The 22,425-nt window shown below is 41.2% G+C and overlaps 2 protein-coding genes and 1 long non-coding RNA gene across 6 annotated transcripts in view; 1 reads left to right on the forward strand and 2 right to left on the reverse strand.

Moving 5' to 3' along the window:
• Nucleotides 1-3,916, reverse strand: part of HECW2 (HECT, C2 and WW domain containing E3 ubiquitin protein ligase 2) — a 180,213-nt gene extending 176,297 nt beyond the window's left edge. The window contains exon 1 of the mRNA XM_069022049.1: nucleotides 3,795-3,916. The gene's annotated coding sequence lies outside the window, so the exon portion shown is untranslated. The remainder of the gene's footprint in view (nucleotides 1-3,794) is intronic.
• Nucleotides 1-4,542, forward strand: LOC138113583 (uncharacterized). Of its 2 annotated transcripts, none has more exons than XR_011152267.1 (5): nucleotides 1-136; nucleotides 971-1,054; nucleotides 3,266-3,380; nucleotides 3,729-3,803; nucleotides 4,456-4,542. It is a non-coding gene; the product is annotated as an uncharacterized lncRNA (long non-coding RNA). The 2 variants fall into 2 exon arrangements; XR_011152266.1 differs by lacking the exon at nucleotides 4,456-4,542 and adding an exon at nucleotides 3,906-3,990.
• Nucleotides 4,365-22,408, reverse strand: GTF3C3 (general transcription factor IIIC subunit 3). Of its 3 annotated transcripts, none has more exons than XM_069022067.1 (19): nucleotides 21,847-22,408; nucleotides 20,696-20,798; nucleotides 19,452-19,645; nucleotides 18,950-19,073; nucleotides 18,257-18,448; nucleotides 17,820-17,985; nucleotides 17,126-17,273; nucleotides 16,025-16,097; nucleotides 14,904-14,984; nucleotides 13,797-13,900; nucleotides 13,024-13,195; nucleotides 12,374-12,576; nucleotides 11,702-11,803; nucleotides 10,674-10,809; nucleotides 9,785-10,022; nucleotides 9,213-9,403; nucleotides 8,455-8,579; nucleotides 7,054-7,206; nucleotides 4,365-6,079 (listed from the first exon to the last, which is right to left on the reverse strand). In XM_069022067.1, the coding sequence occupies exons 1-19, from the start codon at nucleotides 21,943-21,945 to the stop codon at nucleotides 5,957-5,959; spliced, it is 2,727 nt and encodes a 908-aa protein (XP_068878168.1). In that variant the 5' UTR covers nucleotides 21,946-22,408; the 3' UTR covers nucleotides 4,365-5,956. The 3 variants fall into 3 exon arrangements, with proteins under 3 accessions (XP_068878168.1, XP_068878167.1, XP_068878169.1); XM_069022066.1 differs by having other exon boundaries at nucleotides 14,904-14,990; XM_069022068.1 differs by lacking the exons at nucleotides 4,365-6,079; nucleotides 7,054-7,206; nucleotides 8,455-8,579; nucleotides 9,213-9,403; nucleotides 10,674-10,809 and having other exon boundaries at nucleotides 9,906-10,022; nucleotides 14,904-14,990.
• Between the last annotated feature and the right edge of the window lie 17 nt (nucleotides 22,409-22,425).

Below are 22,425 nucleotides of genomic sequence, written 5' to 3' on the forward strand. Positions count from 1 at the left end.
AGCCCTGTGCAGGCCAGGGTAGCATCTGTGGGTGAAAAGACACTGTGGGAAAATCGTGTAACATTGGTGAACAACACGTGTCAGAGAGTGCTGTTCTGGCTACAGACAGAAAAGGAACTGAGTCCAAAGCCTGCAGGTAGTAGAGGAGGGGGTTTATCACTTCTGTGTTCATTTGCACTTGGCACCTCATTCCTGTTTTTAACTTGTTCCCATTCCATTATTTCTCGCTAGTCTCAGTCACCTAGATCAGGATGCTTGACTGGTTCCAGAAAAGTTAAGTAAAAGCTTAGTAATACTGTACTACCAATGCTTTTACCATTTTGTTTTTACAGTGCTGGATGTGATAACCAGTTTCATATACTGAGGATCCTAAGAAACACTTATCTGCTGCTAAGGTCCTAAAATCACACTGCTAAAACAAATTAGCTGAAACATCTTTTGAATGTGTGTCATTTGATAATCAAAGTTTCATTTCTACAGTAGTTAGTCTGTAACATATTGATATCTTTTTCTGCTTGACACGGAACTCCTTTGTCATATTCCTTCAGATAAAGAATATGAATCAATAGAGCATTCAAACATTAAAAAATGTCACTTTTTTTTAGTATTCTTTACTGTCTAAGTTATTTTAATTCTGTCCATGCCTCCTTCTACTTATTTTTTGCTTCTCTGTTCCCTGTTGTCAAAGGTTTCTTTCATCTCTCCATTTCTGTTGGCTGTGCTTCTAGGACGGTGGCCTTCTCGTGGCTATCTGGACAATTGTACTAATGTGAGCAGCTGCTCCTAAAATTAAACTGGTCTTGGAGGAATTTATGCCATTTGGATATTTTGTTTTTTAAGATCTGTTTTAGTGTTTCATATAATTGAAAATTTATACCTGAAGCAATTTATATACCAAGAACTTTTCTTTTTTGGTTGCTTTTTGCTTTGTTTTCCTACAAGGTGGTGACTTCTGCTCCTTTTCCCCCAGTGTGTCCAGCAGCAGGTGCAACTGGTGCTGGCAGAGCTGTCTGACAGCAAGAATAAACTGACCTGTGACAAAGGAAAACTTCAGGTACCTCCCAGCATCCTATTTTGCACCTCAAAGGGGAAACTTGGTTTTTCTTAATCTAAGATAAGGTTGTTTAACCTGAGCTCTCTGGTACATAATTTGGAGGGAAGTGCTTATTTGTTTTCTCTACTTATTTGTGTAGTGTCAAACACATAGTAAGAGAGTTCTGTATCAAAATCGTCTTCAGTTCTGCTCATACTGCCTCTGGGAGTCAAGATGCTGTGGATGCAGCATCTGTAGGATTTGGGATAATTAATTTACTTAACGTGTGAAAATAGCAGAATGGGTAAGAGCCACCAGGGGGCATTAAAACAAAATAGATGGGTAAAAACTGGTTGAAAGATTGGAAACATAAAAAACTTTATTAAAAATTTACTAATTAATAAGGAGGGAGACACACTGGGGCAGTAATGAAAAATAAGCAGAAAGTAAAGGTTCACTTCATGGTGACCTATGTCATAGAATTTGGGTCAGTGGTGGAAAGATTTCCACCTTTCTTCAAACAGCACAGAATGTGTAGTAAGAGAGCAAGAAAGCTCCATTTATGCAAAAGTCCTGATGGTAGTGACAGTAGGAAGTGACCAAGACATCGTGCTTAGATTAAATCTAAATGAATTGTTATCTTGGAATTATTTCTATGGAAGGATAAATTGGGAATTATTCCTGCTTCTCCTGCTGTGAGACTCAAAGAAAACAGTTGCTCTGGGTAAAGAGACATTGTCACTTTACTTCTGTGTTCCTGATGCCTTGGAGTGGCTACCTTAAAACAGAGGCTAGACAAGATTAAGAGAATAAAAGTAGGTATTTATTTGAAGGGCCTTCAATGGTACACCTGGGGAGTGTAAAGCCTATGAGGGGCTCCACCCAAGGTGGACCCTGGGTCATGGGTTCTTCACACTTTTATAAGTTTGGTCCATTTGCATATCAGGGTTAATTCTCCAATTATAATTTCAGTTAATGATGTAATTACCCCAAGTTTGCTCCTTCTCTTCAAAGGCTTTTAGTTTATGCTTGAAGAGCAAACCTAGTGGGGCTTTGTTATGTCTAACCAGCATGAGAGAGCAGTAGTTAACAGGCCACATGAAACTTCAGAGTTACACACTAGGCAGTAGAGGATTTGAAAAATTTAAGTTAAAACCTAAGGCATCATTCCACTTAAAACACTGCTGTTCTGTTTCTGCACTAAAAGCAAGCTGAGCTATTTTGTGACATCTCTTAAGACTGAAATACAAAAGCTGGGTAACAAGATACTAATTCAGCATATGCACCAAAGTAACCCTTTGAATCTCAGCTATAATCTGGTGAAGAGTGAGGTGCACATGTGGCCTTTTCAACTAAGTGAAACTAAGTGGCATTTATCATACTTTAAAAGAAAAAAAGCTTTCATCTTTCTCTGTGAATCACTTCAATTTAGTGGGGTTTGTAAACAGGGATTTCACACCCCAGAGCCTATTTTTATCAGGCTCAGGATACCTGTCTTACCCAACCAAACAGAAGTGGTGTGGCCAAGTAAATTGCCCCCCCCGTGCTGCTCTTGTGTCACTGTATGTGACATCATGCAAAACCACCCACCACACCCCCTGCCCCAAGAATCATTTGTCCTTGCATCAACTTGTTCTTGCACCACCTTGTTCTTGCACTGTTGGACCACAATATCCAAATTATTATAGCTTGCATGGATTACTGTAGTAGTTTGATGTGAAAATCTAAGGGATTAAATGTTTATACAGTGTTAATCAACACCAAAAAAAACAAAAAACCAAAAAAAAAACCAAAAAAAAAAAAAAAAAAAAAAAACGTAATAAAGGTGCCCTAGCCTCAGGTCTTACTTGCTGCTTTATCAGCCCAAGTTTTGTTCTAGGATTTGAAAGAGATCCTAATAGCAAAAAAATATGTCTATAGCACTTTTCAGGTCAAGTTAGTCTGCCCTCATTTCCCCAGGAGTTTGTGGCACTCAGCGTCTGTCTCCCCCTTTCCTATGCCTCTGTATTTTATGCTGTGTTGGACACCCATGTTGACTTCACCACCCCTCTAAGAGAGGGGCAACTCCTTTTCACAGCAAAGTAAGAGGGCATCACAGAGCTCCTACCCCTATGTACAGGAGAAAGATATGAAGGGTGCGCTGTTCCTGCTCCTCTTGCAGAGAGCTCAAATGTGGAACACAGCACACGTTCACTGTTCTCTCTGCAGCTCTAATTACACCATCTTGCCTAGATCACAGCTGCCATAGAAGCAACAACTCACCAGTGGCTCACATCTAAGTTTGACAGCCTGCAGCTACAAGTTCTGAAAAACCATGAGCCAAGAAGAGAGCAGCTCCAAAAAGGAGGTAAAAAAAGCAAGTACATTCATTTCAAAGTGGGAAGCAAAGAAAAATGACCTGAGTGTTATTTTGCAGGCTGTTATCAGTCAGGATTTCAATTTTTCTAGACTTTCTTTTGTAGTTCCTTACACACAGGGGTGGAGAGCAGACCCCTTCTTCAGATTTAGTTTGTTTCCTCCCCTTTTGCCAAAAGACATATTGAAGCAGCAAAGAATATTACAGGTACAGCAGAGCTTCAAGGGACTGTTCTGTACTTAGAAAAGGTGTTTTGTACACACTTCATGCTTGGTTGATGTTCATTAAGCAAACACTCATCTGAAAGCTAACAGCTAATCTATTTTCCTCTCCATTCAGTGCCGTATCAGTGGACCTTCCCTTGTCCATGCCCTCTACAGACACCCTTCTGAAAGCCATGCTTACCTTCTTTGGGTAGGTTTGTCAGCCTTCTCCATAATTAGTTCTTGTACAGCCGTGTAATTAGCTTTTTGGGGATGTCAGTATTGAACTGCTAAAACTTCATCTCTTCTTCAGTAATGACAAAGATTCCCCAAAGAGTCATCAGCTTCATAAAACAGCACATCTTTTCCCAAGAGAAAAAGCAAGGAGCATCCCCCTGATACCTTCCTGGATACATAGGGCAAAGACCAGACCTCCAGCTCACCCCTCAAGAGGCCCACGTGAGCTGTGCAGGAAATGAGCTCATCTGACTGGGAGATTCCCAGCCCTGGGAGAGCATCACCTGCTGCCAGGAGACTCCCTGCTAGCACCCAGGTGTGCAAGAATCTGGCACTTTACTTGAACCTGACAGTTAGATAGGTGGGAATTGCTGAGACCACCTGCAGATAAAAGGTACTCATAGGGCACCCATCTATAGGGAACCTAGGAATTCTTGTTTAAACCCTAACATCTGATTTGAATTAACTCAGACCTCTTACATTTTCTTTTTGACTCAGGCTCTTTGCATTATGAGGCTGATATTAAAACTACTAGTTATAACAAAACAATTCTTTATTTATAATCACTGTAAACCGTATGCTGTTGATATGTTACATGTTTGCCTTCACCCCTTCTCTTTCACCAGCTTTAGACTAAGGCCTGGCAGGTGCTATCAAAACAAACACTGGTTTGCAGAGGGTTCAGGTGAATTACTGAAGACAGAGTCATGTGCCTGTGGCTGGGTGCTGACGTGACTGGGGCAGGGAGGAACTGGCAGGACTGGCTGCTTATAATGAGAGATGATATCTGGGTCATGAGAGAACATAAGCCGGGGGCTATTTTAGAAGCATAGAAGGAATTCATTAGGTGTGTGATGTTACACCACACATCACCTTCGTAAGAATTAGTGGAATTCATTCAACCTATCCTACTGTGGAACAACAGACTGGGGAAAGAGTAGTTAGAGCAGGAGACTTACATCATAATATGCTGAAGATGATTACAACATGGACAGTTTACAAGACCAAAGATCAGCTCATCTTCATCATGGCCTACTCTTTCACGTAGTGTCAGTACAACCTGGCTCCAGGACAGGTGGTGTTGCACTCTGACCTGCTTCAGCAGAGCTGCTCACCACCTCCTCTGTGATCCATGGCACTACTGTTTCTGTGGGACCGATATGTTATTTGTGATACTTGTTTAGTATAGTAGGGAGAAAAGTCTTGCATGCCTCTGGAGCCTTGGGGTAACCCAAGGACACTCTGGAATTGTCTCATTCTGTTCCTCCAGAAATTTGGCCCTAAACTGTAATTTATATGGTAGGACTCCAGACTAATTCAAGAGCCTCTCTCCCTTGAGGCAAATGGCTGCTCTGAGGACAACAGGGTTGGCTGAGCACACCGGCAAAGCTAAACAAACCTGAGCTTCATTAAATTATGCTGCTGAAAATTAGGTGTATGCCATATGGCTTTAGGTTTGTCCTATTCAGTAGGATATATGTTAGCTGAGGATAAGTAAACATCATTCACCTCAGAATTTTTATTAACAAGTTCAGAAAAATAACAAAAGTCACATTGATTTCAGTAGAACAAAAATCAATCCCCTTCAAATACAAAAACTGCTAGGAATATGAACTCCTAGACAATTCTGAGTATTTTAAAGATCTTGAAATACTGAATTCTTCATCCTCTAGGATGGTTCTGTATTATTGTAACTTAATGCTGCACATTAAAAAACCCTCATCACCAGTGCATATGGCTTCTTCAGCAACGTCACTGGTAATTAGCTGAAATACTGCACATTGTACATTCCGCCCCCCCAAAAGCCCTCAGCAAATCACTCTGGGCCTCAGTTTTCACTGTTTGACTCTATATACAAGACTGAATATCAGTTTTGAGAGCAGTGCACCAAAGGAGAGCTAAAAGCAGCCACTCGTGAGCATGTCAGGGGTGTGCTCAGAATGCCCAGTTCCCATCCACACGTGGTACAATGCAAATGGCAGAAGCAGAAGTCCACAAAGCCACAATACAGCACCAGCCACATCTCTGACTGTCTGCAGAAAAAGTTGTACTTAAAACCAGCTTCCCCTGCACTGCATAATGCAAAGGTCAATCCAAAGGGTATCAATTCCACCTGCACAAACCTCATCACACAACTGCATAGGTATACAACATCTTCTGAGCCATTCTGGTGTTCCCACTGCTCTGGTAAATGAGTGACAAGTTAAAGGCAGTATCTCTTCTCAGGTCTGTCTGATCGGTTTCTATTCCCTGTAAAAATAATTATTAAAAAAAGTTATCAACAGGCAAAAACAGTATCAAACTGAAACATGAGTAGCCATTACAGTGCAATCAAATTACATATTCATGGCTAATAAAGGCTTTCAGCTGTATGGAAACAGAACAAGTATTACTTGTGCTCTCCCTCTTTAAGGAGTTTCACATCATGTTTTAATCACCTAAGTTATAAAATTATACACTCAGAACATTAGCTGTTAGTTAAATAGCCAGCTCATAAACCCAGGAAACTACTACCTTAATTTGTCTTTGCATGCAAAGTATTTGTTTCTCCAACCAGAATGTGAATATTGCCTGCATCTTTTACATGGTCACAAGACTGCTGCTCTGAACTCCCAGGGCTGACCAACACAGCTCTTACTTTAAAACCCTGCCTTGTTTTCTAAACACATTTGCAATGTTTCTACCTATCCGTGCCACAGCTAGGCAAAAACTTTCTCTCAGTCCAGACTTCTAAATTAATGACATGTCAATTAGGATTCAATACAGATCAATTAGAATTAAACCACAGCTCAGATGCAATTAGGCATTCCTAATACTGGTCATCTCGCTCCGGCATGCTGTTTTATAGCATGGGTGAGTATGTAACTTCCAGTTATATAAATTATAATTTATTATATGAATTATAACTTCCAGTTATAATTTATTGCATGTAATATATAGAAAAGTCAGCTACTTAATCAGGTAAAGCTGTTTAGCAATCCTTTTTGCTGCTGCTTCAGCCTGTGAGTAAATCCTTCAAGATTCATAAAACTTTGAACTTAACACGTGCTTAAATATATTATCAGGTGACAATGAGATCTGGGCTTCCAGCAACAAGGAATGAAAGTAGAAATTGAAGGAGATGCAACTACACAGGTTTTAAGTGTAAAATCTTACTATGACTACGAAATTCTTCACATTTACCTGACTTTATTCTCTGTCCATAACTTACAAAGTTACAGTACCTCTAAGGTGAGGGGAGGAAGTTCAAGCACTCTTTGGTAATAGTGGATGGCCAGGTGCAGCAATCCCAGCTGGTGCAGGCCACGGCCGAGGTTGTAGAAAGACTCCTGACATGGTCCGCGCAGGTCCAAGTAGCGGTGAAGGAAGGAGAATCCCTGTAAGAGAAATCAAGCACACAACTTTTTCCTCCCTTCCCGTGCATTTTGTTTTGTTACCGCTTTGGAGTGTGATGATTCTGTTGTAAATAGAGGACCTTCTTTCTAGGGACCATGTTGGTAATCAGAGAAGTTACCTCCTTCAATAGAAGGAATTAGTCCAGACACAAGCAGCTAATGATCATAATTTAGGTCATCAGTAGGTCACCGTGGTTGAATTACTAATTAACTACCATAGCAGCAAGAAATGATGTAAAATCACTGAGTATAGTAAGCAGGAAATGAGAAGAGAGAGAGCAGGGAACTGTATTGCCAGGGGGTAACATAAATAGGACATTGTTCAAGTATGCTATAAAAGGAGAACAGGGCAGCCCCTTTAAGAAAGGCAGGCTGGTTACAGAAAAAGAAGTGGATAAAAATACTAAAATTAGGCCAAAGTTTGCAAGTTCAAAATGTCTTGAAGTTGGACACGGTCATAACTGGTTTTGTATTAGAGTAGTTGGGGACCTGTAGCTTTTGTCAAGATCAGTGCAAGCTTCAGTCTTTCAGCAATTTCAGAAGACACGAGAGCCCAGGATCCTCACCATATTGTGCTGACTCTGAGCTCAGCAGCTACAGGAATTAAAAGGTATTTCAAGTTAATGAAAATACTTGGTGGAAAGTAGAGGAAATTACTTTCAAGATTCTGTTTGGGAATACTCAGTCCGTGGTTTGTAACTGGATCTTGCAGATGAAAAGAAAAATGCAAATAAGGAAGCTGAAAATTTGAGGATAGCCTAAATTGGAGCTCACAAGATCTTTACAAAGATAGCTGTAAGAGGCACCTAAAAGTGGAAAAAAACACACTTTCTAAGCCTGTAAAATTTACTTCAACAATGCAGTGTATGAGGCATATCTACGAAGGGCATGTGGCATAGATTCCATTCTACAGCAAGGCAGGCCAAGAAAAATTTCAAAGAAAATCCAGACTACAGCCACCAAGAAATCAGTAACATTTTCACAAACACCTGGCAGCTGTTAACATCAATGTGAGTAACAAGCTACCTTTAACCATAAGGAGAGGAGGTTTAGATGGTGTAACTATAGTTCAAAAGCACATTCATCTGTGCTCATGTTTTGCCACTTCCCTCTTTTGAAATGCCATCTTAATTATGAAAAATTATTTAAACAGGGTGTGTTGTAGCCATAACCATCTGCAAGATACAAAGCCAGGAAACACTGTGGGTAACAATAATCACACTGCCTCACCTGTACTAGAAGAGCATGCCTTTTCAGCACATATTTCTGAGAGGCCATGTGGATGAAAGTCAGGCCAATACAAAGACTGTACAAAGGTTCATCTGGGTTTGCACGGAACGCTTGCACATACTGACCTAAAACCAAATAAATGAATCAAGATGTTGGTTGTGAAAAGCATTCCTTAAGAATTTAAGGGCAAGAAAGAAATCTTTGAATTAGAAGTGTGAACTAAGAAAAGAAACAGTTTAATATACCTACATCAAAATACACAGGAAAAAACAGGGAATAAAATTGTGTATTTTCAGCACCCACTGGATTCTGAAGGAAGAATGCAGATTGTGATGCAAAAATGGAAGCAGAAAACAATCAGACACAGAAGGCACACAAGGTCCTTGCTGGGATTTAAATGTGACATTTGGAGGGCTTGACTGAAAGCCACAGGTTTACTTCAAAGGCTTGCTTAAAACATGCAACCAGCTGTATTTGCTGTTTAAATTGGGCTGGTTCTGTCCTTATTATCATCATTAGCCTCCAATTATCTTTGCAACTTAGTTATATTTGCAATGTGCGCTAAACTTGAAACGTGCTAGCTTAATTTTTATTAGCAAAATTCTTCAGCAATGCTCTGATTTGTGTACAGAAGAATTAAAGCACCAGACTAGCATTGTGAACCCATAATTTTCTGATGAAAAAAAATCCCCGATCTTTCTCTTTTTATAAACTTTCACTTGTCCTATTTGTTGATATTAGAACATGAAAGATATTACCAAGAGCATGCTTGAAACTGCCAGACACAAAGGCATTGTGCCCATTGAGGACACACAGCACGTGATTGTCAGGATTTTTCAGCATCAGGCGGAGACAAAAGCGATGGTGACGGACATCCTGAGACTGCATAGTGACTTGATTGAAGATGTTCCACAGCTGGGGCTTATTGACATTTTCCATTACCATGATTCTACAGAATGAGAAGTATGCTAGAAATTAGTAAATGCTATGTAGTCAATACTGTAATTTTCAATAAAATCTCAGCAGTTCAGGGAAGATTACGAAGAACAGACACTCAAAGAGAAGGTCAGTGACTGAGGCAAACATGAGAGTGAAAAACAGAACCAATGGTTCTGGCCAAACCAATCAACCAACCTATTGCACTGTGCATTTCTGGAATGTGAGGCTATCAGAAAGCTCCTTCAGTTTCTCTCTTTTAGCCAAGGCTGAAAAGCATCAGCCTGCCTCCTTCAGCAGTATCATCGGAAGTATGACTACAGCCTCAGTGGATGACTACAGCCTCAGTGGAGGCAATTACAGCACAGGCTGCTCTGCCTTCTCAGTAGCACACCTGATATAGTTGTAAGCTTTTCTGAAGTTCTTGTCCAGAATTGCAGCAGAGAGCCCAAAGTACTCCAGCTCCTTGCGCTTTTGTCTATCCTCGTAGAATGAGTAATATTCCAGTGAGGAATCCACAAGTAGCTCTGCCTCCTTGTACCGGGAGAGGTCACACAAGGCATAAATAGCCTTCAGGAGAAGGTTCCACCAGTCATCTTTTGTCAGAACACTTGTGAGAACAGCAAAAATTGCTAAACATATTGGAGCCAGAAAGTTGAGAAAAATTAGAACAAGAAATATAAATTTTTACAAAATAGGTGCAGACGTCGAACTGATATTTTCAAAGACGATGTAGCACTAACAGCTAATATGAAGTATTTACTTTTTCTCAGTTTAAGGGCAGTTTGTAAAACTCCAGCAAAAACCACAATGTGGGAACAAAGGGCAAACAATACACCCAGTTCAAGCTGTAAACATACTACATGAATGCAATGAAGTTACTCTCCCTAATTTATCAAGCAGCGCTTAAGAACATGTAGTCTGGCTCAAGTAAGCCTGGGCCAGCTAAAAAAAAAATCACACCACCTTTAAAATTTATTTGTATTATGTTCTAGATTTGAGTGTATGGTATTTGCCCTGAGGAGAATGTTGGCCAACAAAATCTCTAGAGGCCCTTCTCAATATGAATTATTCTGTTATCTTACTATTTTTCTCTGAATGGGGACTGTTCCCTTAAGATGTATTATCTTCAGTTTTGCTGCCTTCTTTGCCCTTGAAATAAAGCAATGTTAACATGAACTGCATGGATTTAGCATGCAAAATAGTAACATTTCTATCATTTTTCAGAACTATGGAGTTCACCTTGTTGCTTTGTTTTTAATAAACAATCTGTGATTTGTTACCTTTCGCATCGCAATTTGCTGTCTCTTGGTCATCATTGTCAGAAATTTTATCCCTCGACACCTTAATAAGATAGAGGTGTCTCTCTCCAGATTTGGAACTAGATATCAAACACACTTGAGCTCTGCTCATTGCTACCTAGAAACAAATTTAAGGGCAGCATTTCAGATTACAATGTAACATCCTACGACAAAGGCAGCTTTATGGCCAATCCATCTTGCTCATGTTGCATCCCAAAACAGTCTGCGACACCACAATACAGCAAGATCATGAGAGAGAACATTCCCAACAAGAATATCATCTCTGCCTTGTCTCGTGCTGCAGTGTGAACTGGGCTACGCAAAAGCAAGATACAAACCCTTTAAGCTACTTAAAAAGATTTCTCCTGGGATTGGAACATCCCTGGGCATATTGAAATCAAGACTCTTTGCATAGAGGTATAAGAAGAACAATGCCTTTCTCTATCAGTTTCAGACATATGTGAATAGTCAGCTATTCAACCAGTATAATACAATAGTCAAGGTGCTGAGCAGGTGGATAAAATGGAGGTCTGAATAGTCCCTTCACTCACTCCCTATTTAAAAATAAACAAAAAACAATTAACACAAAACCATCACCACTGTATTAACTGGCTAAACAAATTCTTATTTTGTCATTTATCACAAGAATACAAAAAAGAAATTAAAAAGAAAATTGTTGAAATAGAAGCCAGTATCAACACCTCAAAAAAGCTCTGTGCTGAGTGCTAAAAAGGCAAGAAGCAACTTTAGAATTCAGTGGGTCTAAGTACACTGAGAACAGGAGTTGAAGTCACTCTATCAATTATACATACAAATAGTCCTCTGTTCTAAACACTACAGGTAGGAATACCAGTATTGCAGGCTAGCTGCAAGATTACTAGCTAACAGGATTATGAAACCATTTACATATGAAAACCCACTAGCTTTCCTCCTGAGTTCATTTGTTGTTTGTCTTGACCCAAGTCACAGCTGTCCAATCGTTTACAGTGCAGCTGGAAAGATTGGCTTACCTTCAGCAGCATTGCCAGCATTGTGAGCAACGTGTCAATGTAACCATACATTTTGCCTTGGGAATACAACAGTGTGGAGCGATGGAGAAGTAGCTTTAATTCCTGGACAACAGTGAACATTATTATTCAACCTCTTGCACAGAGAGTGAGTTTACAAAACAAACAATTTTAACTCAGTACTAATAGGACTGTAAAAGCTTCCAGAAAGCTGTAAGAATCTGCAGCAGCAGGTAAGCTCTCCCTAACTGCTCTCAGGAGTTACTGTTCCAAATTCTCTTTCAGAGAAATTTGGCATGACTCACCTATGGTGAAGGTGCTTCTAGAGAGGGGATTCAGAACCTCTGCTAACAATCAAGAGGCCAAACCATGTAGCTCACATGTACCAACTGCTGATCAACTTGATGTAGAGTGAGTGGTGTCACAACTGCCTCTCGGTGGCCAAAAGCTTGTGCATTGCACAGAAGTTATCAGGTGGGACGGGGAAATGCTGAGGGACTGGTCATGGAGAATATCAGGAGCACATGTCCCTGATGCTGTAATGCATCAGTCACTCTGCAAGCTCACCATGGGGAAATAAGTCTGAATCCCTGGTCCTATGCAGACATCTTGGACTACTAGCACAGTTTGGCAGGATAATACATCCTAAATGGAAGCACAGAACACTTTGCCCACCTGCTGTGCAGCATTAGCATCCTGAGCCAGTGTATCTGGGTCATACATTGGTTCCAGAGCCTCCAGAGCTTTCTCAGGTCGGCCCAGCTGCTGCTGAAGTGTTGAAAGTGAGATTCTTGCATCAAGATGCAAAGGAGCAAGATCAACAACCTTGGCATAGCTCTCTGCAGCACGCTCCATGTGTCCCAAAGCCTTCAAGCACTCTAGAAATACCATAAGCAACACAACACACTTAAGTGGCAGAAAAAGAAGATTTCGAAGTTTGCAAGTAAGTTAACAAAAGTTTTAGTAAAACCATCCAAAACATGTATTTTTAACTGAAAATATTCAGATATATGCACTATGTAGCCACAGTTTCACTTCAAACATCATCAGTTGATACACAATGACACGCAGAATAGACGCTGCTTCACTTACACGAACATGAAGTACTTTTAGCTGACGTAAATTTCAGTGTATATGAAGACCAAAAAAATGCTATGCTTGACAGAATTGTCATGATAAACTTCAATTATAGTTCTGCAAATACCAGTTATCATTCAACCAGTCAATCTAAAATTCCTGTGATCTTGGATAAAGGTCACTGATATGCTCAGCATCGTATTATCATCTCTCAGTCCCCCATGTTCAGCAGTCCTGCCTCTTCTCACCCGCATGCCGGAGCCACACAACAGCCAGGTTGTACCGTTCTGAACAGACAAGGGAACTCAGGAGAGGCAGTGCTGAGTTGTATTCTCCAACATCCAAAAATGCCTCTGCGACATCCAAATACAAGTCACCCATTTCTTCTGGATTTTGTTCCACCAGAGTAGTCAAAAGAGGCTTAAAAAAACCATACAAACACTTAAAGCACAAATAATCATTGAGAACATTTCTTTAAGGCATGGTTATTGGAAGCTTACATTTGTATCCAATGATTTTTATTCTATTTGCATTCTGAACAATACTTCCTTTATTTAAATGTTGGTTTAGAAGTGAAAAATAAAAGATCTGAAATTCAGAATTCCTGAAAAAGCCACATTTTTCTATTCTAGATGTTTCACACATCCAGTGGGTTAAAGTGTTCATCACTGAGGAGTGTCCTTTGTGAAAGAACAGTCTTCAGATTTACTATGGCTTTAAAACAAAGTGAAAACATGTTCCTTAGTGTTCAACAACTTTGCAACGTGGTCCTGGGCCTGTCACAGCACACAGGCTGTGACTTACTGTGCTTTAGTAATATTTCCACTGGAGGCATAATTTCTAAGGACAAAGATATTTCCTCTGCTATTACAGGCCTGTGAGATTTCTCTCTTGGCGGGAGAGAGAAGCAAAAAGAATCTCCGCAGCTCCCTCAACCACCTCAGTCTATGAAAACAGGAACAATTACTTGCTTTTGTAATTTCTTAGAACATTCCCCCCTTTTGAGTTGGTTTCCACTTACACTGAGTGGCTCCAGGATGTTCAAGTGAATCAAGCACACCATCAGCTTGACTGTGATGTCTATGGGAACACCCTCAGGTATGCAGCAGCTGACCTTCTCCACAGCTGTAACAAGATAAAGGATTTCATTCTGAACTCAGAGGCTTTAACAAGCACTTCACAAGTACCACATCCCCTCCAGGCCATGTTCAGTTCCACTGAAGAAAATACTCTTATCAACTCTAGCAAGTGTTTGTCTCCCCTTCTTTTTCTCCTCCTCTATCTTTTCCAAGAGTTGGAGCAATGTCTTCCTGCTGACTCTGAGACTAATAATTCCATGTGAGGTACCAAGTGCTGTCAGTCTGCATCGGCTTCAACAGCAGAATTCCACAGGATGTGCTTAGAGCCTTTGCCTACTTAAGAGGTACTTGCTTAATAAAGCTTTCCTTTAACAATTTATGCACCTGTACCCTCTTCTTGTTTTTTGTTGAAGGAAATGTCCTGTATTAAGGTTCTTGTTCTTGCTAAGCTAAGTCCTGTGTACCAGGCACTGCCTGAACACATTGTTAAACACATCACCTATAGAACTTCACACAACAGGTAGGCTGAATGCAATCTGATCAGAATGCAAACATGAGGCACAGTAGTTATCCATGACAATACCAGCAAATGAAAGATCACACAATAGAATGCCATTATCATAGGCCCTTCACACAGAGTCATGACATCTCCTTAATTCCTGTTTAAGATCTCCTTCACTTCAGTGCTTACACCAGACATTCAGAACCTGAGAAAACTGTGATTTCCAAACTAAGGTTTCCCTTTTACCTCCTACACCCCATTACTGCAAATCACAACATGCAGACTAATTCATCATTCTCTGAACACTGTAATACCCAGCACAAGGGTAACTATTCACCTACTAATATATTTTTACAAAATGAAAAGTGTCTGGCTGGGTTAGAAGGAAGTCCTGAGTAAGGGAAAAATGAAAATACAGAAGAATCCTTTTCTGGATGAAGTCCTGTTTCTGTGCTGCTACAAATCTCCCAGCTGTTATACGATTGCAAGCTCGTTCCTAAGTATATGTTCACAGACTTGTATGAAATAAAAAAATTAAATTACTTACCTGGAGCACTGGATTCAGCAACTGGATGACTTTGGTCGTCAGTCACTGCCTCCTGGCTTTCCTGAGTTTCTACCACTGCACCTGTATCTTTTAAAGATTATCAGATTAACCAGTAGCACCAGCTAAGCCAACAGTTACTTGCTTTTGAATCCATAATTGATTGGCAGCTTACTCTGAAAAGTGGACTGGGTTTTTCTTGGTTTGGTTTGGGGGTCTTTTGTGTTGTTTTGTTTATTTTTTTTTAAGGACAGCAGAGCAGGAAGCAATTATAGAAGTTACAAAAGGTACAAAGCAACAGAGGGTGGAGAACCAAGCTCTATTTTAGAAGCTTTCTCTTAACCAACTGCACACAGGAGGTAACTTGGAAACCCTGTGTTCTAATTCCTAGACTCATTATAGTTTCATTTCTTATAAACTACCTGCTGAAAGTCTCCATCAGGACAGTTGTTCATAAGTCAACTGTATTTTTACCTGTTCAATCAAAGCAAAAAGCCAACAGAAATATCTTATACCTATATTGGGTGTGAGTCAGATTGCTGAAACAACCTCTTTAATCACAGAACAGACTGTCTGCTTACAGAGTTGGTGTGCTGTGTCCATTCTACAGCCTAAATATTTTCAGATTAAATGACTTTCATAAAGTAGGTTTCTCAAAGACAACGTATTTCATTAAATTACGAGCTAGTATGCCTAGATTTCAGTTAGATGTTTAATAACAGATGCAGGATATATAAAGAACATTAGTCTTAGGTCACAGGTTGATATTCTTGAATACAGTTGCCACTAAACTCATCTTTTAAACTTTTTTTTTAGAAGCTATTTAGCTGGTAGAAATAGCTGGTCTGATGTAAACACTCAGAGGAATGTTTAGAACTTTAAAAGGCCTCCAGTTGCCTGGAAAGCAGTCCTTGTCTTCAGTGAGTCAGCAGGGCTACGTGGACACCAGAGTAACTTCTTACAGCAAACTGAGGTTATGCCATGTAACTCACTAAGAGTACCCACAAGTTTCAATAGAGAAAAGCCTGTCAACAAGGCAGCAAAATATACCCAGGAGCTGAAAAGGTAAAGGAAATATATCACATGAACAGCAGGGTCACAGTAACAACTTGACAGCTACTTACCCTTTTTCTCCTCAGTTGCACTTTTTTCTGGTACCTTTTTTTCAAGTACAATTCCCGTAAAATCTGTAATAACCTAAAACAGAAAAGTAACTTGGATCATTTCAAAGATTTAAAGCACAAATGGAGCAACCAGCCCATGTGACAGTTTTAGACATCACAGAAGTTACCAGAAGAGAAGCTACATTCATCTACCCAAGTAGAACCTTCAAAAAGAAACAGGAAAACAGTTCTGTGACTACAGTTCTACTCTATTAATAAATGCAGTAGATAAATACTGTCCACATAAAATTGACTGAATAATGTTTAAGAAGGGAAGAAGTACAAAAAAAAGGGTCAGAGGAATTGTTTGCAGGCTCATGATATTGTGCTCTGACAGAGAGAGAACTGAATAAAATCTAAAGGAGGAAAAAAACTCCGAAGTAATTTAATATCAGCAAATAAAAATGGTTACAAGAAGAAGTCCCAACTTACAGGGTCTTTTCAATCTATCTTGGAACGTATGACAATGGCCAAATACCAACATATTCCCTCTCAAAGCCACATCAAAGCCAGTTGGAAATATGCTTCAAAAGTGAGAATTAACAAATTTGGAGCAGATAAGCAATCTTCTCCAATTCCTGATGCCTCAGAGTCAAGATGTATTGTCTTTCTGGAATGTATCCTTAGTGCTTAATGCACAAATTATTAGTTGTAACACAAGTCTGCCAGATAAAGCACAACAGTCTGCATTTGAACCTTCAGAGCATTCAGTGTCATGATTTTAACCTTCGACTTAGAGAATGACCTTTGCTGGTATTACTCACAAAACCAACCTGAAGGTCTCTGGCTACTAAGATTCTGGCCACTATAGAGAAGGAGCGGAAGGTTCCTAAAATTTTAAACCTCAAACAACATACAAGTCTATTGCCTCTCAATTTATTAAATCCAGCCATTAATTTAGATGCTAATTACTACAGAACTAGTAGCAAGCAGTCTGTGTCTGATGAGCTCTATCTTTATAGAAGCAGGACCCTATTTCAGCACCGCAGGAACATAAACTATCTGTTCTGGCAGGCAAAGAGGTGCCGAAAATGACACCCAAATGCACTCAACTGTCCGTACCGCCAGAGCTTTGTCGTACTGCTTGGAGGAGATGTACAGTTCAGCTGCAATGTTAACATCCTCCATGGACACAAGGCTCTGGTGTTTGGTAAAGGCCTCTTCTACTATCTCAATAGCAGAGGTCACATCATTGGCTTCATAGTAACTCCTATAAAACACAGATAAGAGATACCAGGTGTTTGACATAACTGACAACATGTACTTTGAACAGAAGCAAAAGGATTCTCATATTTCTCTTATTTTTGCTTATTAGCAAAGATTTTCATTAGCAAGTGGATGTTATGAGACAGTGAGAAAGGCGGGGGTTTCCTTTCCTTACGGTTGCTGACAATTTTTACGTATTTCAAATAATTAACAGTTCTTTTCCTACCCTATTTGTTAGAACATTACTGGAGTTCTTGTCACAGTCTCCTCCATTGGAGCCAGGCATCAATCATGTACCACATTAACCTGGTTTCAGAAACCTTCACTAATAATATTGTTATAATACACATCCTTGCATTTTTTGGTACATTTCACAAACTCGAAGATCAAAAGACCTTAAACTGTTTTGAAACAGACCAATAACAGCTTTCCACAAGAAATGATACAAAGTAGTTAACAAGGTAGTAAAGTCTACTGTGGGAGAGCTACACGCTTGAACCACCAGCCTCCTCTGGCAAAGCAAATCCCAGTGTTTGCAAACCCAACTCACTTGGCCATGTCTCGGGCCAGCTGCATGAAGCGCTCCCCGTCAGAGGGAGCCAGGAGGTTCAGGATGCGCCGGTAGCCATCCATGGCCATCTTGTGCTCCCCCAGCTGCTCGTACAGGCTGGATCTCTCCCACAGGTAGCGCACATTGGTCGGGTCATATTTCAGAGCTACAGCAAGAAGCAGCAGCATATGAGAAGCTTAGGAAAAGGCCACAGTGAATTTCACATTCATTTCCTTGATTCATATTAATGGACATGCACAAGGTTTTTGCAAGGACATCCTATATTACAGATTCATTAATCTTTTATCAAAGTCCAGACAGAGGTATCAGAATCTTAGCACCCTGAAGCAAACTAAACTAGAAAGGAGAAGAAAACAAAATTATTGCCATTAGCACCTAGCATTAATTTTAAATTATTAAAATGTTTGCTACACTACCTTTTGTGTAGCAGAAAACAGCCTGTTTAATATTGTCCTGCTCCAGTGACATTTCTGCCAGTCTAACCCACTCCTCAGTATTGCTAGGATTTAAGTGAGCTGCAATCAGTCCAAACTGTAGTGACTTCTCCATATCACCCTGGTCTTCATAGATCATGGCAAGAGTGGAAAATGGCTCATGAGCAAGAGGAGCTGTGAAAAGACAAAAAGAATTACTAAGATTTATTGTTTAAAATCCACACTGGAAACACATAACTTTCTCAAAGAACAGGTATCAGAATTATATAAAACACCCGCATGTGCTGTTTAAATTCAGGAAAAACTTGCAGACAAGTTTCTGATTCACTTCTATAAATTATTTAACAGCCTGACTGAATCTAACAACAACCACTTATAATATTATTCTACACTGTAACTCATGCTGATGCTTATACTCTGCATCTACAAAGACAATAAAAGCAAACTCTGTAAAGCTAAGCCAAGGCCCAGGCCTCTGCAGAACTGGGGTGCTAGCTTCTTTTTATAAGCAAATAAATAAAGGAAATGCACCACTTATTCTTAATTCTGCTCCTTATACCCTGACTTTGCTTGTACTGTTTATTTTCATCTTCAGTGAAGCCACACTGAATCCTCCTCCTGCACATAGAAATTTCACCCCATCCTTAAAGCCCAAGTTTGCCCATTCTCCCCTACCTTGCCGAATGATTTCCATGCACATCAGAATGGCCTCCTCACGCTCCCCTCGAGCGAACCTGATGTTGGCCTCTCCCATCAGACCCCTCAGGGCACGAGGAAGTTTGCTGCGAGGTCTTTTCTCCTAAATGGAAAAGGGATGCTATTTCTGCCCAAGGTTAAGTTGTGCCCAAATTCAGGAGACATCCTGTTGTGCTTAACACCACCTAACACCAAGTTATTTAAGTACTAGTGATATTAAATGACTGACCAAAAGACTTGCTGATGTTCGTAGTTTTCTGACACTGGAAAAACTGGTTTCATTATTTGTGAAAGCTTTCAAACAGTAAATTACAGCGATTTTATGAAAACCAAGGACAGCATAACAAACACCAGCATAAGCAGGATTACCCTACATGGAACAATTTTCAGGTAAATTTCTCAGCAAGTAGCTAAAAGTCACACAAAGTGGCATTTATGGACAGGAGACACAGGGAAGTTACATGAAAGTTTAAATACTTGCTTTCATCATTTTCTTAGTCTCTCGATTAAGAACCATCTCCAAAACGAAAACATCTCCAGCTGTAGGCTGCTCAGTAGTTTCTTCTTCCTCTTCTTCTTCCTCCTCCTCCTCATCATCCTCCTCCTCTTCATTTTCCCCAAGCATGGATGCAAAGACCCGATGAACAGATTTACTGACCCCATCTGCTGTTTCTCCTGGTTGAGAAAGAAGTAAAATAGGTTTATGATATAATGAAGAGGACATGCTGCTTATCTGGATAAGTGCAGAGAAAATAGCAGCCCACTTGAAGCAGCTATTCTGTAAGAATGCTGCCTGCAGAAATGCAGGGAAACTATTAGCTGCCTCTTTGGTTTTAAAGCTCTGCATTATTCATCACCAGTGCTTGGTATAGCCCAGCCTGTAAGATCTTTTGGATATCAGAAATGAAAGCATGGAGGAACACACAGAATGAAGTAACAGTTTAATCAACATTTTTCTCAATCCAGAAGATTAAGCAATTTTCAAGCACTGAGCTGGCTGGCTGCTTCTTTTCAGCTGAAGAGGCTGTAAGTGAGCAGAGAATTCTACTACACAACAATCCAGCAACCAATTTTTAGAAGTAATTTAAAACAAGATCTTGCAACCATTCCATCCATGGCAAGTGTAAATGCAAAACCCAGATTATTTCTCTGGAGAAAGAACAAAATTCTTTAAAATAAATAAGAAAATTATGCTAAGTACTTGGAATAAATATGCTTAATGCATATATATTTTTTAAATCTCATATTTTTTATTTACAACTTCTCATTATGAAGTTAACCCAGGGTTATAACTGTCCACAGATCTATATGCAAAACTCCAAATATATAGGGTTCAAAGGTTTGAGCTGGGGGATTGGGCACCTAAAGATTTGATAAAAAAGTAACCACAGTATCAAGTTGGGACTGAAAAACAAATCTATCATGTATTGCCTGCATAGGAGAGGGACTTGGGGACTTCACCTGGGTTTATGGTTGTTTTTTTCAACTTGGGTATGTTTGGTTATTTTTATTCTGACTTAGATATTAAGCATCTAAACACAAGGCTTTTCTTCCCCTGCCCCTATCTAAAAAAACCTTATTTATTAATTTAATTTCCCTTTTATTTCAGTCCCTTCAGAGACCAGAAGGGGAAAAATGGAGCCAGGTTTTTATGAAGTCAGTTCTCAAAGAGCAAATGCTTCCAATGCCTTTTCAAATATGAACAATTATGTTACAAACATCTACCGTCAGTTTCATCCCGACTTTGGGATTTCCCAGATGCTTTTCTGGATGAAGATGGAGCCTCTACATCTTCCTCGTTTTCCTCAGCAGACGCATTTTCTCCCTCCTACACACACCAACAATATCAGTTATTAGCTTTATAGTACAACTCATTTTTATTTCCCCATATATTTACAGTGACCATTTGGACCATGGTTTTCCAGCCTTTGTACCTCTAGTGAAACAGGTGGGATAAGCATGGTATTTTGAAGTGAATAAAACCCTGCTTTCAAGATATTGCTTTACTTGCTTTCAAGATATTTATATTCTTATCAATGTGGGGTGACTCAGATGGTGAATGTTCACATTAGTTTTGACTGAAGAGACCAGTCCTTAGCTTATTTGGCATTATAGAGAGGTGAGATGACATGGCTGACTGTATTAGGGGGGAAAAAAAAAGTTATGTGTGACAAATCCTTGCAGGAGCCTGTCTTTTTAAACACAAAACAAAATATCAAAATTGCACTCATTAATCCGGTAAGAATGCTGCCCTAGGATAATACTTATCCCTCCAGACAGCTGAGTTCTGCTGAATTTGCTCTCTGAAGACCAAGAAATGCGGAAATTCAGTAGCATTTTGACACAAAGGTACCAAAGTTAAAGTAAACTGCAACACTCCGACAAATCATACAGATTTTCTCTTAATAACACCGCCTGCATACTGTCGGACACAAAGCTGTGTCTCCCATACTGCTGCCACAAAGTCAAAGGAGGAGCCGCACTGGCTCTCCCCCTTAGACTTCACACAGATGCTGGCGGGGGAGCTGTAGCAGCTAATCCGGGTGAGTTTATACCCAAACCCGCTCCTTGCTCCGACCCCAAGCACCAATTCCCCGCGGGCCGGGCGCCGCTGCCCAAGCGCTGCCGGGGCCGGCGCCTCCGCCCACAGCGGCGGGACCGCAGCGCCGCGTCCCGGGCTCTCCGCACACACCGCCTGCGCTGCCGCCATCTCACCGGGGCTTTCCTCGTGATCTGCACACAGAACCTCCCAACTACGTAGCCTCAGAAGCAGAGACCGTGAGCCCCCCCACACATAGCGGTGGTCCGTGCCCTGCCAGGTGCTGTCATGAGGGTGGCGGCCCGGGCCGTGGGGCGGCCAAGCGGGACAGACTCACCTTTTCGCGGCTCTTGCGCTCCTCGCGACGCTGCTCGAACTCCTCGAAGGAGATCTTCCCCTCCAGGTACTCGATCAGCTCCGGGCTGAAGCCCGACATGACCCCGGCACGGCTCGGCCCGGGGGAACCCTCTGCGGGAGGCACCGGGTCCGTCCCGCTTTGGCGCCCGCCGCAGCCCGCGCCCGCACGCGCGAGTTCCGGGCGGCGGTTGCCGCGCTCGCCGCCTGTGCGGGGCCGCGCCCTGAGGGCGGGGGCGGGAGGGAAGCGCTGGCAGCGAGCGGGGCAGGGCGGCTGCTCTTGCCTCGGAACCTTCACCCGAGAGGGGCCTGCCTTCACCCGAGAGGGGCCCTGCACCTGCCTTCACCCGAGAGGGGCCTGCCTTCACCCGAGAGGGGCCCTGCACCTGCCTTCACCCGAGAGGGGCCTGCCTTCACCCGAGAGGGGCCCTGCACCTGCACACACAGACCGGGCACTTCCGACCGGGCCAGCGGCAGAAATGGGCCTGCGGGGCCGCGGTGGGCCACAAGCAGCCGGAGGGCCACCCAGAAAGGTGTTGTATCAAAAGAGGATCTGAAAAAT

This window comes from Aphelocoma coerulescens, chromosome 7 (assembly GCF_041296385.1).
Source record: "Aphelocoma coerulescens isolate FSJ_1873_10779 chromosome 7, UR_Acoe_1.0, whole genome shotgun sequence".
Taxonomy (NCBI): Eukaryota; Metazoa; Chordata; class Aves; order Passeriformes; family Corvidae; genus Aphelocoma; species Aphelocoma coerulescens.

What these genes read in the sequence shown, in the direction of transcription:
- GTF3C3 (XM_069022066.1), bottom strand. Translation starts at nt 21,945, where the DNA reads ATGTCGGGCTTCAGCCCGGAGCTGATCGAGTACCTGGAGGGGAAGATC. An exon ending in AGACTAAGAAAATGATGAAA is followed by an intron (nt 19,074 to 19,451) that starts GCAAGTATTTAA and finishes TTTTCCATTTAG; the next exon opens with GAGAAAAGACCTCGCAGCAA. An exon ending in CTGGCCCGAGACATGGCCAA is followed by an intron (nt 17,274 to 17,819) that starts GTGAGTTGGGTT and finishes TGTGTTTTATAG; the next exon opens with GAGTTACTATGAAGCCAATG.